Raw genomic sequence first — 16,775 nt, 5'->3', positions numbered from 1 at the left:
TCACCACTAGCGGTTTCGGAGAATTAGTGAGCAGGAAAAAGTTGGGCAAAAATGCAATTCCAATGCTAATAATTAATAATTAATAGTGTAAACAGAGATACGAGTGAAATGAGAAAATTTTGCACCATCATCCCTACTTTTACTTGGAAATTTCCCAGTACTCTCCACGCGCTTCCAACATCCTAATCATTCTTATATAGGTGTCCGTACATGACCTTTAATAAATGGAATTTAGATAGTACTTGTCTTAAGGAATACACATCAAAATTACTGATTAAAAAAGCTTTTAAAAAATAACAAAATTTATAATAATCTAAGCATATATGTAAGAGTTGGTCATACGTTGACCAAACAATTTTTAGCCATTTAATAGGGTTTATTTTAAAATGCTAAACATATTTAACCTTATCTAAAAATAAATGGTGAATGCTACCAACCACCTCTAAAATAACATGTAAGTTACTCTTCATTATGTGTCACATTGTAATTGGTCCTTATCTTAACCATAGTTGGGGTGCCAACGTCATCGTCATCTACTGCCCTCCTACACAACCTCTCTTCTCATTATAGCCAGCGCCTCTTTTTGTTATGGATCACTTCTTACCCACATAATTAATGGTTAATTTGGTTATTAAATTTTTTTATTAAAAAATATATCTTTATTTAATTTACGTGATGGAACATATATTTATATATAAAATATAATTAAATAATAAAGTACGAATAAATTAAAAATTAAAATCATCACGTAATTAAATAAAGATATATTTTTTTAATAAAAAAATTTAATAACCAAATTAACCATTAATTATGTGGGTAAGAAGTGATCCGTGGTAAAAAGAGACGCTGGCTATACTGGGAAGAGAGGTTGTGTGGGAGGGCAGTAGATGGCGATAACGTTGGCGTCCCAACTATGGTTAAGATAAGGACCAATTATAATGTGACACATAATGAAGGGTAACTTACATGTTATTTTAGAGGAGGTTGGGAAGCATATATTATGAATGATGAGAAAAATATTATTACAAATTAAAAAGAGTATTGATGGATTGTTGAAACAAAATGTTAGAAGACAGATAGAGATGAAGAGAGAAAGGGATTGAGCAGCAAGAAAAAACTGTATTGAATAGTCTAATTACACGTATATATACACATAAGTGCTGAAACTCGAAAAATAACATAATAACAAATTCTAGAACTAGGAGTAACTAATTATAACTGCAATATAACTAACTTATCAAGTGTGTTATAAATAAACAAGTTGGCTATATTTTATTATCTCTCCTCAAGTCATATATGTTGTATATGTCCAACTTGGCCATCAAAAACTTGAATTGTGAAGGAGAGAGTGCTTTGGTGAGAATATATGCCAATTGGTGCTTACTTTGGATGTGAATCAGCTTTACAGTGTCATCTGTCACCTTTTCACGAATGAAATGACAATTCATTCAATGTGCATAGAGTGTTCGTATACTGTAGGGTTGGTAGCTATATGAATAGTTGATATATTGTCACAGAATAGCATAGTTGAACCGATTTGGACATTTAGGAACCTTAACAGCCCGATTAACTATATGATTTCACATGATGCATTGGCGATGGCTTTGTATTCAGCCTCGATTGAACTTCTTGAGACCACTGATTGCTCGTTACTCTTCCATGTGATTAGTGAATCTCCAAAGAAGGTATAGTAGCCAGTGGTTGATCTTCTCGTATCTAAACAACTCCCCCAATCAGCATCGGCATATACAGACAAGTTGAACTTGTTTGCTGCGAGAAAGAGAATGCATTGTCCAAGAGCTGCCTTGAGGTAACAAAGGACTTGGTGAACTGCAGTGAGATGTGGAGTGCGAGGGTCAGCCATGAATTGAGCCAGTTTTGTTACTGCAAACGTAATATCAGGCTGGAAAATTGTGTTTATGAGCTTTCGATAGAGAGTCGGATCATCTAATATCTCCCCTTCCAAAGCATGTAGCTTCAAGTTGGCATCCATGGGAGAAACGGCTGACTTGCATTTCAAGAAATTCGTGTCTTCAAGCAAAGACAAGGTGTATTTGCGCTGTGAGAGATAGATGCCTGTCTTGGATTTAATGTAACATCTGACAAAATTAAATTAAGTAAATTAATTAATTAAAACTGTAATAATTGGGATTAAGACACTCGAAATATGTAAAAATATTAGAATCTATAGAAATTTAACAATAAAATTTGAGTTAAGAAAATTAAATTGAGCGCGAAACTATAATTATTTTGGAGAAAATGTGTACTGATGTTAAAATTTTCTGTACCAACTTAAATTTGTTCAATACTGCGAATGAGAAAAAATTTAAAAGTAGAAGTGATGAAAAAAATATTTAGAATAAAAATCAGACACTTATTTTAAAGGTTTTGACTCAAAATTGGGCAAAACAAACCAAAAATCACTAAACGGATCCATGTTGGGCCCAAAGCTCAAGCCCACACATATATAAGATCATAACTTAATAAAATTCAGCACTTTTGAGAGAGAAAGAGAGATGGAGAAGAGAAGAGAGAAAGGGGAAGAATAAACCCTAACTTCCATCACCTTTAAATCACCATAACTTTTGCTACGGAGTTCCGATTGTCGTACCGTTTGTGGCTATGCAAAGCTTATCTCCTCCTCTTCAATTCTATTTGATTATTTTGTTAAGTAACTTAAAATTTTAGTTTCAGTTTCTCATTTAAATCTGATTTTGTATTTTGAACTTGGGTATTAAGGGTTTTTTATGATTTTGATGTTATAATGGTTCTCTATCTTGTGTTCTTGGTAATTTTCATCACTAAATTCAGTGGTTAAAGGTAAGAATCTCATTTTTCTCTTGGTTCATCAATTTCTATATAAGCCCTAGTTTTGACATTGTACCAAATTGTATGATATGGTGTTAGATTGAGTAACTAGTAGCTTGATTGGGTGGATTTGTAAAAATTGGACTTGGAGATTGGTATAAACCAATTTGAGACTTGGAAAGTTTGGAAGAAAAGCTTAAAGTTGCAACATTAAGGTATGGGTTTAAGTTTCGGGTAAATACCATGTAATGTGACATGAAGTCCTAGACTAGTGGCCTTAGGATTATTGTTGAATTGTTGTGGTTGATTGTTTGGTTTAGTGAAAATTATAATATGTTGAATAATTGCATAATTCAGTTGGTTGTGATATTGTGAATTAGGTGGTGTTATTGATTATGATGATGATTTGATGAGAAAATTGGGTCGCAGGCTGTGATAAGGTGAGGAATTTCCTATTTGATAAGTGGAGGTAAGTGGTGTGAATTGTTATATGCTAATGAGATTATTGATTCTTGGTTGATGGTGAATTTGGATATATGAGTATTATGTGTGGTTGTTGTAAACTGGATATTGTTGATGAATGTGTTAAATAAGTTGGAAGTGGGTTGATTTAGGCTTGAAATAGTTGATGATTGATAAATGAGTATTTGGGATGTATGGAAATAGTTTTAAAATGGTTTAAGATTGAATTGAATTGAGATTTGATGAAATTTGGAGAATTGTGAGGATTTGGTAAAAATAGATTTTTAACTAACTTCGACGGGTCATAACTTGGCGCCTGGAGTTCAGATTTGGATGAAAGTTATCTTAAATTAAAGCTAGTAAAAAGACTTTGAAAACCATCTAAGAATGAAGGAAAATTGATAAGTGCACAAAACGTTATAGAGATTTGAATTTGGAGATCAAAACTCAATTCTGCAGAAGTTGCAGAAACTGAGATCATGCATACGCACAATCCGTGCGTACGTATGAGGGGTGTTAAAGAAGTTAAATAGTTTCATGTGCATACCATGCGTATGCACAACTTGGCATTCCAGAATTGAATTGTTTTTGTGCGCGTTCTGCGCATACGCACAAAAAAGAGCTCATACGTACGCACGAGGCATGCGTATGTTTTCAAGAAAATGCTAATTTTTACTATTTTATCCTATCGAATAGCTCTTTTACTTCTATAACCCCTATAATGAGTATAGAGATGGTGGATTAAATGGTAGAAAACATTGGGAAGGAAATTATGGAATCAAAATGAGTTGGAAGTGATTGAAGGGATGGATTGATATGATTGGAGTAGAAAAATGAGATTGATTGATATTTGAGTTTCCTAGGTGATGCAAGGGTTGTGACTTTGTCCCACTTGCTCTGGATTGTTATTTGAGCTTCCTGGGTAGATACAAGGGTGTGGTTCACCCCACTTGCTCCGGATTGAGAATGATACATTCCTAGGTAGATGCAAGGGTGTGATTCTCCCCACTTGCTCCAGGTTGAGATTGGAACTCCCTGGGTAGATGCAGTGATTTGTCCCACTTGCTCTGGGTTGAGATTTGTTGACTTTCTATCATAAGATGTAGCTGGACTCTTAGACCTTTTTGTATGATTCCTTTAAGGAAAGTGAATACCTCTTGGGATGCGCACACCAAGGGACTCTCCAGGGTTCGCTATCGAACATGTCGGGTTTGGTTGTATAACCGACAGATGAGTTCATTGGACATAGGGAAGACATGCATCATTTGCATTTTTGTGTATTGATTGGGTGCATCTTGTATTTGGCTTGCCCTGTTGAATAATTGTATCTATATACTATTTGATCTAATTACTTTATCTGTTCTTTCTATTTGTGTATTTTTTGTATTGCTTTGTATGTGTTTGAACAACTGAGAGATCCTTTATGCTGACGGTGGTGACATTGAGGGTTATTCCTGATGTGGTGATTGGAGGCTTGTGGAAATGACTGAGAATAAATAGATAGATTAGAAATCCTTAGGTAAGTTGTCATTTTCTGGTTTAGTGGGAACCCTAGGCTCGGATCATGAAACGTTGGAGATTAAGATTGCTTAGAAAGTTCTGGTTACCTTATTGGGTTTTCACCCGTATATTATTTTTGTTTTTCAGGTGCAGGTCCCAGCACTCCTCAATGAGTAGGAGTTCTATTTGGAAGACGGCGAAGAAGACTTTTTGCTTCTGTTTTGATTTTAGAATCTCTCCTCCATTCGGAAAAACTTATATGATGTATTTATTTATTTTAAAGACTTACCTATACAGGTTTATAATGTATATGTGGAGTGATAAATTATGTATATCAACTGTTTTACTGTTGTAACTCTAGTTGGATTAATTTTTGCGAGCCAAGGCTAGTAGATATTCAAATATACTTATATATGTTTTCTTGGAGAGTGTTGAATTGAGTGTTGAATTTAGTTATGTTGGGGATCAATATGGACAATGGGGTGGTCTGGGAGGTCGAGAGCTACTGGCTGTAGAGTGGTGGTTGGAAGGATTTGTGGTTCTGGTATGGGGTTAGGTAAGACTAAGTTTGGAAAGGGATCAGAGGTGAGTTGGGTTGTGGATTTGTTGGTGAAAAGCATTATGGATTCATGGAATATGACATCTTTGGAGATGAAAAATTATTTTGATTTTAGGTTGTATAGTTTGTATCCTTTGTATCCAATTGGATAACCAACAAAGATGAAAGGGTTAGCTCTTGCACTAAATTTAGCTCAGCTATTTAAATTTGTTGCAGCATAGGCCAATCACCCAAACACTCTTAGTCTCTCATAAGTTGGTTTCTTGTTGAACAAAACTTTAAAGGAAGATTTGAAATTGAGAAGCTTGGATGGTGTTTTGTTGATAAGAAAAACTATTGCCATCACACATTCTCCCCATAATCAGATCAAAACTTGTGATTGGAAGTAAAGTGCTCTTGCCACATTGAGAATGGGTTAATGCTTCCTTTCAATGATAGCATTTTGTTGCGGTTTATATAGGCATGGAAACCGATGCAACACCCCTTTTTCTTGCAGGAAATCATTGATTGTCAATTCTCTAGCATTATCTGATCTGATGCACTTAATCTTGGTGTCAAACTGTGTTTCAATGAGACAGTAAAATTGCTTAAGAGAACTAGTGAACGAAATTGTGATCATCACAATGACGCCAAAGACTTGGAGCTCTCAAACGTGAATCACACTTTGTCACAATTCCGCACAACTAACCAGCAAGTGCACTGGGTCGTCCAAGTAATACCTTACGTGAGTTCGGATCTCAGGAATGGCCGCCAATAATTCTAGCCTATACCACGAAGGTTCTAATCTTAGATTAGAAACCCAAGAGATACACATTCAAGCTTGTTTTCATGTAGAATGGAAGTGGTTGTCAGGCACGCGTTCATAGGTGAGAATGGTGATGAGTGTCACATAATCATCACATTCATCATGTTCTTGTGTGCGAATGAATATCTTAGAGAAGAAGTAGGCATGAATTGAATAGAAAAATAGTAGTACTTTGCATTAATTCATGAAGAACAGCAGAGCTCCACACCTTAATCTATGGTGTGTAGAAACTCCACCGTTGAAAATACAAAAGTGATAATGGTGGTCATTGGCTTCGGCCCCAGAGAGAGAACCCGAAGAACCAAGATGAAAATACAATAGTAAAAGGTCCTATTTATAGAGAACTAGTAGCCTAGGGTTTACAGAAATAAGTAATTAATGCAGAAATCTTCTTCCGGGTCCACTTGGTGTGTGCTTGGCCTGAGCATTGAAGCTTTCATATGTAGAGACTTTTCTTGGAGTTAAACACCAGCTTTTGTGCCAGTTTGGGCGTTTAACTCCAGCTTTTGTGCCAGTTTTGGCGTTTTGACGCCAGAATTCTTAAGCTGACTTGGAACGCCGGTTTGGGCCATCAAATCTTGGGCAAAGTATGGACTAATATATATTGATGGAAAGCCCAGGATGTCTACCTTCCAACGCAATTGAGAGCGCGCAAATTGGGCTTCTGTAGCTCCAGAAAATTCACTTCGAGTGCAGGGAGGTCAGAATCCAACAGCATCTGCAGTCCTTTTTCAGCCTCTGAATCAGATTTTTGCTCAGGTCCCTCAATTTCAGCCAGAAAATACCTGAAATCACAAAAAAATACACAAACTCATAGTAAAGTCCAGAAATGTGATTTTTAAATAAAAATTAATAAAAACATAATAAAAACTAACTAAAACATACTAAAAACATACTAAAAACAATGCCAAAAAGCGTATAAATTATCCGCTCATCACAACACCAAACTTAAATTGTTGCTTGTCCCCAAGCAACTGAAAATCAAATAGGATAAATAGAAAAAAAATATACAATGAATTCTAAAAATATCTATGAAGATCAGTATTAATTAGATGAGCGGGGCTTTTAGCTTTTTTGCTTCTGAACAGTTTTGGCATCTCACTTTATCCCTTGAAGTTTAGAATGATTGGCATCTATAGGAACTCAGAATCCAGATAGTGTTATTGATTCTCCTAGTTAAGTATGTTGATTCTTGAATACAGCTACTTTATGAGTCTTGGCCGTGACCCAAAGCATTTTGTTTTCCAGTATTATCACCGGATACATAAATGCCACAGACACATAACTGGGTGAACCTTTTCAGATTGCGACTCAGCTTTGCTAGAATCCCCAATTAGAGGTGTCCAAAGCTCTTAAGCACACTCTTTTTGCATTTGGACCACGACTTTAACCGCTCAGTCTCAAGTTTTCACTTGACACCTTCACGCCACAAGCACATGGTTAGGGACAGCTTGGTTTAGCCGCTTAGGCCAGGATTTTATTCCTGTGGGCCCTCCTATCCACTGATGCTCAAAGCCTTGGATCCCTTTTTTATTTTACCCTTGCTTTTTGGTTTAAAGGGCTATTGGCTTTTTCCGCTTGCTTTTTTTTTCTTTCTTTCTCTCTCTCTCTTTTTTTTTCGCATATATACATTTTTTTCTACAAGCTTTTCACTGCTTTTTCTTGCTTCAAGAATCAATTTTATGATTTTTCAGATTATCAAATAACATTTCTCCTTTTCCATCATTATTTCAAGAGCCAACAATTTTAACATTCATGAACAATCAAATTCAAAAATATGCACTGTTCAAGCATTCATTCAGATAACAAAAAGTATTGCCACCACATCAAAATAATTAATCTGTTATAAAATTCAAAATTCATGCACTTCTTTTTCTTTTTCAATTAAAAACATTTTCCATTTAAGAAAGGTGATGGATTTATTTTCATTTCTTTAAGGCATAGACACTTAGACACTAGTGATCATGTAATAAAGACACAAGCATAAATACACATAAAGCATAAAAATTCGAAAAACAAAAAATAAAGAACAAGGAGATTAAAGAACGGGTCCACCTTAGTGATGGCAGCTTGTTCTTCCTCTTGAAGATCTAATGGAGTGCTTGAGCTCTTCAATGTCTCTTCCTTGCCTTTGTTGCTCCTCTCTCATGACTCTTTGGTCTTCTCTAATTTCATGGAGGAGGATGCAATGCTCTTAGTGATCCACCCTTAGTTGTCCCATGTTGGAACTTAATTCTCCTAGGGAGGTGTTGATTTGCTCCCAATAGTTTTGTGGAGGAAAATACATCCCTTGAGGCATCTCAGGGATTTCATGACGAGGAATTTTCTCATGTCCATGAGTGGGATCTCTTGTTTGCTCCATCCTTTTCTTAGTGATGGGCTTATCCTCATCAATGAGGATGTCTTCCTCTATGTCAATTCCAGCTGAATTGCAGAGGTGACAAATGAGATGAGGGAAGGCTAACCTTGCCAAAGTAGAGGACTTGTCCACCACCTTGTAGAGTTCTTGGGATATAACTTCATAAAGTTCTACTTCCTCCCTAATCATGATGCTATGGATCATGATAGCCCGGTCTATAGTAACTTCAGACCGGTTGATAGTGGGAATGATTGAGCGTTGGATAAACTCCAACCATCCCCTAGCCACGGGCTTGAGGTCATGCCTTCTTAGTTGAACCGGCTTCCCTCTTGAATCTCTCTTCCATTGAGCGCCCTCTTCACAAATGTCTATGAGGACTTGGTCCAACCTTTGATCAAAGTTGACCCTTCTAGTGTAGGGGTGTGCATCTCCTTGCATCATAGGCAAGTTGAATACCAACCTTACATTCTCTGGACTAAAATCTAAGCATTTCCCCCGAACCATTGTAAGCCAATTATTTGGGTCCAGGTTCACACTTTGATCATGGTTCTTGGTGATCCATGCATTGGCATAGAACTCTTGAACCATTAAGATTCTGACTTGTTGAATGGGGTTGGTGAGAACTTCCCAACTTCTTCTTCGAATCTCATGTCGGATCTCCGGATATTCATTCTTTTTGAGCTTAAAAGGGGACCTCGGGGATCACCTTCTTCTTGGCCACAACTTCATAGAAGTGGTCTTGATGCACCCTTGAGATGAATTTCTCCATCTTCTATGACTCAGAGGTGGAAGCTTTTGCCTTTCCTTTCCTCTTTCTAGAGGTTTCTCCGGCCTTAGGTGCCATAAATGGTTATGGAAAAATAAAAAGCAACGCTTTTACCACACCAAACTTAGAAGGTTTGCTCGTCCTCGAGTAAAAGAAGAAAGAAAAGAGTAGAAAAAGAAGAAATAGAGGAGATGGAGGGGGCTTAGTGTTTCGGCCAAGGGGGAGAAGTATTGTGTATGTTGTGTCAAAATGAAGGAGTGAAGATGGGTTTATATAGGAGTGGAGAGGGGTGTATGGTTCGGCCATTATGGGTGGGTTTGGGTGGGAAAGTGGTTTGAATTTGAATGGTGAGGTAGGTAGGGTTTTATGAAGGATGGATGTGAGTGGTGAAGAGAATGGTGGGATTTGATAGGTGAGGGGTTTTTGGGGAAGAGGTATTGAGGTGATTGGTGAATGTGTGAAGAAGAGAGAGAGAGGTGGGATAGGTGGGGATCCTGTGTGGTCCACAGATCCTGAGGTGTCAAGGATATCTCATCCCTGCACCAAGTGGCGTGCAAAAATGCCCCCTTTCTGCCAATCCTGGCGTTAAACGCCAGGCTGCTGCCCATTTCTGGCGTTTAACGCCAGCTTCTTGCCCATTCCTGGCGTTAAACGCCAGGCTGCTGCCCATTTCTGGCGTTTAACGCCAGCTTCTTGCCCATTCCTGGTGTTAAATGCCAGTCTGGTGCCCATTTCTGGCGTTAAACGCCCAGAATGGTGCCAGACTGGGCGTTTAACGCCCATTCTGCTACCCTTACTGGCGTTTAAACGCCAGTAAGTTTCTCTTCCAGGGTGTTCTATTTTTAATACTGTTTTTCCTTCTGTTTTTGATTTTTTCAATTGTTTTTTTTTGTGACTTCACATGATCATCAACCTACAGAAAACATAAAATAACAAAAGAAAATAGAAATTTAACATAGATCATTAAAGATTGGGTTGCCTCCCAACAAGCGCTTCTTTAATGTCAATATCTTGACAGTGGGCTCTCATAGAGCCTCACAGATTTTTAGAGCAATGTTGGAACCTCCCAACACCAAACTTTAGAGTTTGAATGTGGGGGTTCAACACCAAACTTAAAGTTTGGTTGTGGCCTCCCAACACCAAACTTAGAGTTTGACTGTGGGGGCTCTGTCTGACTCTGTATTGAGAGAAACTCTTCATGCTTCCTCTCCATGGTTACAGAGGGATATCCTTGAGCTTTAAACACAAGGGAGTCTTCATTCACTTGAATGATCAATTCTCCTCTGTCAACATCAATTACAGCTTTTGCTGTGGCTAGGAAGGGTCTGCCAAGGATGATGGATTCATCCATACACTTCCTAGTCTCTAGGATTATGAAATATGAGGGAACTCCTTGGAGGCCAGTGGACGTTCAGTGAGGTCTTCCTTAGTAAAGATCACTGCCTCTTCCTCCTCTCCAGGTTCGGCCATGTGAGACGTGTTTATAGCCTTGCACTCTCTCTTTGGATTCTCTTCTGTATTGCTTGGAAGAATACTAGGAGGGAGTTCAGTAATTTTCTTACTCAGCTGACCCACTTGTGCCTCCAAATTTCTAATGGAGGACCTTGTTTCAGTCATGAAACTTTGAGTGGTTTTAATTAGATCAGAGACTATAGTTGCTAAGTCAGAGTGGCTCTGCTTAGAATTCTCTGTCTGTTGCTGAGAAGATGATGGAAAAGGCTTGCTATTGCTAAACCTGTTTCTTCTACCATTATTGTTATTGAAGCCTTGTTGAGGCCTCTGTTGGTCCTTCCATGAGAGATTTGGATGATTTCTCCATGAAGAATTATAGGTGTTTCTATAGGGTTCTCCCTGTAATTCACCTCTTCCATTGCTGGGTTCTCAGGATCATAAGCTTCTTCTTCAAATGAAGCTTCTTTGGTATTGCCTGTTGCTGCTTGCATTCCAGACAGACTCTGAGAAATCATATTGACTTGTTGAGTCAATATTTTTGTTCTGAGCCAGTATGGCATTCAGAGTATCAATCTCAAGAATTCTTTTCTTCTGATTTGTCCCATTATTCACAGGATTCCTTTCAGAGGTGTACATGAATTGGTTATTTGCAATCATTTCAATGAGTTCCTGAGCTTCTACAGGCGTCTTCTTCAGATGAAGAGATCCTCCAGCAGAGCTGTCCAATGACATTTTGGACAGTTCAGACAAACCATCATAGAAGATACCTATGATGCTCCATTCTGAAAGCATGTCAGAAGGACACCTTCTGATCAATTGCCTGTATCTTTCCCAAGCTTCATAGAGGGATTCACCTTCCTTCTGTCTGAAGGTTTGGACTTCCACTCTAAGCTTGCTCAATTTTTGAGGTGGAAAGAACTTTGTCAAGAAGGCATTGACTAGCTTTTCCCAAGAATTCGGGCTTTCTTTAGGTTGTGAATCCAACCATGTTTTAGCTCTGTCTCTTATAGCAAAGGGAAAAAGCATAAGCTTGTAGACCTCGGGATCAACCCTATTAGTCTTGACAGTGTCACAGATTTGCAAGAATTCAGCTAAGAATTGATGAGGATCTTCCAATGGAAGTCCATGAAACTTACAATTCTGTTGCATTAAAGAAACTAATTGAGGCTTAAGCTCAAAATTGTTTGCTCCAATGCCAGGGATAGAGATGCTTCTCCCATAGAAGTCAGGAGTAGGTGCAGTAAAGTCACCAAGCACTTTCCTTGCATTGTTGGTGTTTTCGGCTGCCATGGCTTCTTCTTGTTTGAAAAGCTCTGTTAGGTCCTCTACAGAGAGTTGTACTTTAGCTTCTCTCAGCTTTCTCTTCAAGGTCCTTTGGGGTTCAGGATTAGCCTCAACCAGAATGTCTTTGTCCTTACTCCTGCTCATATGAAAGAGAGAAGAAGAAAGTATGGAATCCTCTATATCACAGTATAGAGATTCCTTGAGGTGTCAGAGGAAAAGAAAAATAGAAGGAAGAGGTAGAAAGAGAAGAATTCGAACTTATCAAGAGGGATAGAGTTCGAATTGTTGATAGTGGAGGAGTGTTTGTCCTTAAATAGAAGGATGTGAGAAGATGGGAAGAATTTTCGAAATTAAAGTAAAAGATTTTGAAATAATTAAAAGAAATTTTGAAAATTTGGTAAAGGTTTTTCGAAAATTAAGATTGGGAAAGAAATTAAGTGTTTTTTGAAAAAGATTTTGAAATTAGAAATAAAAAAGATATGATTGAAACTTAATTTTGAAAAACATGTGATTGAAAAGATATGATTGAGAAGATATGATTGAAAATCAAATTAAAAAAGAAAGTTTTAAAATTAAAGTTGATTACTTAACTAACAAGAAATTAGAAGATATGATTCTAGAATTAAAACTTTTGCTCCTTTCTTAATAGGCAAGTAATAACTTGAAAATCACTAATTGTAGCAAGGATTTTCGAAAATAGTAATAAATAAAAAAATTGAAAAGAAATTGATTTTGAAAAGATATGATTGAAAAGATATGATTTGAAAAATATTTGATTTTGAAAAATTATTAATATTTGAAAAAGATTTGAATTAAAAACAAAATCCTCCCTCTAGTGTCATCCTGGCGTTAAACGCCCAGAATTTTAACGCCCAAAATCCTATCTTTTTGGGCGTTTAACGCCCAGCCAGGTACCCTGGCTGGCGTTTAAACGCCAGTTTTCCTTCATCACTGGGCGTTTTGAACGCCCAACTTTTTCTGTGTAATTCCTCTGCTGAATGTTCTGAATCTTCAATTCTCTGTGTTATTGACTTGAAAAGACACAATTTTGAAAATTTTTGAATTTTTAATGATGAGAAATAATATTTTATAAATTTTTTTTTTGTGATTTTTCGAAAATTAAGTGGAAAAGAGAATAAAGGGATTCAAAATTTTTAATGAGAATTCCAGGAATGATTGCAATGTTAGTCTAAAACTCCGGTCCAAGAATTAGACATGGTTTACTAGCCAGCCAAGCTTTCAAATGGCCAGCCAGGCTTTAGCAGATCATTGCTAACAACAGTAAAATTGATAGAAATCAACAAGCTCTTGTGATGATAAGTTGAAACCTCGGTCCAATAAGATTAGACATGGCTTCACAGCCAGCCAGACTTCAACAGATCATCATGAAACTCTAGAATTCATTCTTAAAAACTCTGAAGAACAAAATAGAATTTTTTTTTTGTATTAAAAGAATTTTTGAAAATAAAAAGTAAAATTACCTAATCTAAGCAACAAGATGAACCGTCAGTTGTCCAAACTCGAACAATCCCTGGCAACGGCACCAAAAACTTGGTGCACGAAATTGTGATAATCAACAATGGCACCAAAGACTTGGAGCTCTCAAACGTGAATCACACTTTGTCACAATTCCGCACAACTAACCAGCAAGTGCACTGGGTCGTCCAAGTAATACCTTACGTGAGTAAGGGTCGATCCCACGGAGACTGTCGGCTTGAAGCAAGCTATGGTCATCTTGTAAATCTCCATCAGGCGGATTCAAATGGTTATGGAGGATTGATAATTAAAAGATGAATAAAACATAAAATAAAGATAGAGATAGAGATACTTATGTAATTCATTGGTAGGAATTTCAGATAAGCGTATGAAGATGCTTTGTTCCTCCTGAACCTCTGCTTTCCTATTGCCTTCTTCCAATCATTCATACTCCTTTCCATGGCGAGCTTTATTTTGGGCATCACCATTGTCAATGGCTACTTCCCGTCCTCTCAGTGAAAATGTTCTACGCACGCTGTCACCGCACGGCTAATCATCTGTCGGTTCTCGATCATGTTGGAATAGGATCCATTGATCCTTTTGCGTCTGTCACACGCCCAACACTCGCGAGTTTGAAGCTCGTCACAGTCATCCCTTCCCAAATCCTACTCAGAATACCACAGACAAGGTTTAGACGTTCCGGATCTCAGGAATGGCCGCCAATAATTCTAGCCTATACCACGAAGGTTCTAATCTTAGATTAGAAACCCAAAAGATACACATTCAAGCTTTTTTGCATGTAGAACGGAAGTGGTTGTCAGGTACACGTTCATAGGTGAGAATGGTGATGAGTGTCACATAATCATCACATTCATCATGTTCTTGTGTGCGAATGAATATCTTAGAGAAGAAGTAGGCGTGAATTGAATAGAAAAACAGTAGTACTTTGCATTAATTTATGAAGAACAGCAGAGCTCCACACCTTAATCTATGGTGTGTAGAAACTCCACCGTTGAAAATACAAAAGTGATAATGGTGGTCATTGGCTTCGGCCCCAGAGAGGGAACCCGAAGAACCAAGATGAAAATACAATAGTAAAAGGTCCTATTTATAGAGAACTAGTAGCCTAGGGTTTACAGAAATAAGTAATTAATGCAGAAATCTTCTTCCAGGCCCACTTGGTGTGTGTTTGGGCTGAGCATTGAAGCTTTCACATGTAGAGACTTTTCTTGGAGTTAAACGCCAGCTTTTGTGCCAGTTTGGGCGTTTAACTCCAGCTTTTGTGCCAGTTTTGGCGTTTTGACGCCAGAATTCTTAAGCTGACTTGGAACGCCGGTTTGGGCCATCAAATCTTGGGTAAAGTATAAACTATTATATATTGCTGGAAAGCCCAGGATGTCTACTTTCCAACGCAATTAAGAGCGCACGAATTGGGCTTCTGTAACTCCAGAAAATCCACTTCGAGTGCAGGGAGGTCAGAATCCAACAGCATCTGCAGTCCTTTTTCAGCCTCTGAATCAGATTTTTGCTCAGGTCCCTCAATTTCAGCCAGAAAATACCTGAAATCACAGAAAAATACACAAACTCATAGTAAAGTCCAGAAATGTAATTTTTAAATAAAAACTAATAAAAACATAATAAAAAATAACTAAAACATACTAAAAATAATGCCAAAAAGCGTATAAATTATCCGCTCATCAAGAACCTGTAACTTCACTTTTGTTATGCAATAAGTATATCCAACAAAATCTGGTGCAATAATCAACTATTCTCAAAAAGTATTTGCATTCGTTATATGTGGGAACATGATAAGGTCCCAAATATCACAGTAAACTAGATCAAATGCATTTGGATACAAGTTATTATTTGACTCAAAAGGAAGTTTTATGAATTTTGATAAAGGATAATTGGATAGACTGAATTAGAAGAGGAGTTATTTGACCAAGAAAGGGTTTGCAAAATTTTAGTTGATGCATGGCCTAAATGACAATGCCAAAGATCAAAGTCAGAATTACACAAATTGACTCTAACAATATCATGTTGTTGTGTTAATTGGGCAACCTTGGGAGGTGGCTCAGTTTTGAGAATGTATAATCCATTGCTCAAGTCACCCTTCGCAATCATTTTCAGTGAGCTGAGTTCTTGAACATGAAAGAAATTACAACCAATAGTAATTGTGATGTGTGTATTTTTGAGAAAAGAAAAACCGAACAAGAGGTGAACACAAAACTCAGGTACATAGAGGAAATTTTGTAGAGTGATTTTAGAATTGATGACTCTGGTGCCAATGTACTTGGCTTTAAATTCTAAACCATTTGGAAAGGTTATTAAAAAGTGTTTAGAAATGTCAATGTTTGAGAAAAAGTTGAGGTCATAAGCTATGTGAATGATGGCTCCATTATCTAATATACAAACATTCTTAGGCATTTGAGTTCTTAACAGTAATAAATTGAGAACTATACTTGGTGGTGTAGAAATGGCAGTAAATTTGTTGTAGGCATCTCTTGAATTTTCTGGTTGCTTAGCAAAGCAATAAGTTGTTGAATTTGATTTTGGTCAAGATTCAATGGTGAATCTACTTCTGGTGCATGCTGTGATGCTGCAACATGATGAATAGAGAGTTTGGCTCCACACCCTCTACCGTAGCCAAGGGAAAAATCATGAATCTTGTAGCATTTGTTCACAGTGTGGCCAAATATGCCACAGTAAGAGCACATAGGTCGATCCTTCCTTTGCTGCCCTCTTTTCCGTGCATAACCTTATTATGGAGGTTGATTCTTTGCCAAGAAGGCTAGTTGATTCGGTGAGGAATTGGCGCCAATATATCAATACTTTTCTTTTTTCACCATAAGAGAGAGGACTTTAATTTATTGATTGTCGAGAGGGATTCTATAAGCAGAATCTGTCCATGAATCTGGAAAAAAGAATCAACAAATCCCATCAAGTTAAGAAAACGACAATCTGACAACTCGTTTGAATTAATGAGTTAGACAAGTCAACTTGTTTCAATTATTTTTTCTTTTTTGTAAAAAAATATTACTTCATAATTTTAGCAAATTTTTTTATTTGATATTGATACAAATAAAAAAAATTAACATTTATTCATATATTTTTATAGTAAATTATCTGAAATGTAAAAATTCAGTTAACAAAAAAATTTATATATTAAAAAAGAATTCATATACTTAAAAAAATAAAAGAAAAACAAGTTGGATAAGCCAACTCATATTCATTCAACTCGAACGGTTAAACCCTTTTAACTTTCAAGTTATACAAACCGAATTAAACTAATATGCTATTAAAT

General features: G+C 37.0%; 1 protein-coding gene across 1 annotated transcript; it reads right to left on the bottom strand.

Annotated features, from left to right (window-relative positions):
- Positions 1,571-1,993, bottom strand: LOC107647050 (uncharacterized mitochondrial protein AtMg00240-like). The gene has a single exon (XM_016351178.1). It carries the CDS (start codon positions 1,991-1,993, stop codon positions 1,571-1,573), a length of 423 nt encoding a protein of 140 aa, XP_016206664.1.

This window comes from Arachis ipaensis, chromosome B06 (assembly GCF_000816755.2).
Source record: "Arachis ipaensis cultivar K30076 chromosome B06, Araip1.1, whole genome shotgun sequence".
NCBI classification, from domain to species: Eukaryota; Viridiplantae; Streptophyta; class Magnoliopsida; order Fabales; family Fabaceae; genus Arachis; species Arachis ipaensis.
Note: the sequence above shows the minus strand (reverse complement) of the source record. Positions and strands in the feature narration are given on the sequence as shown.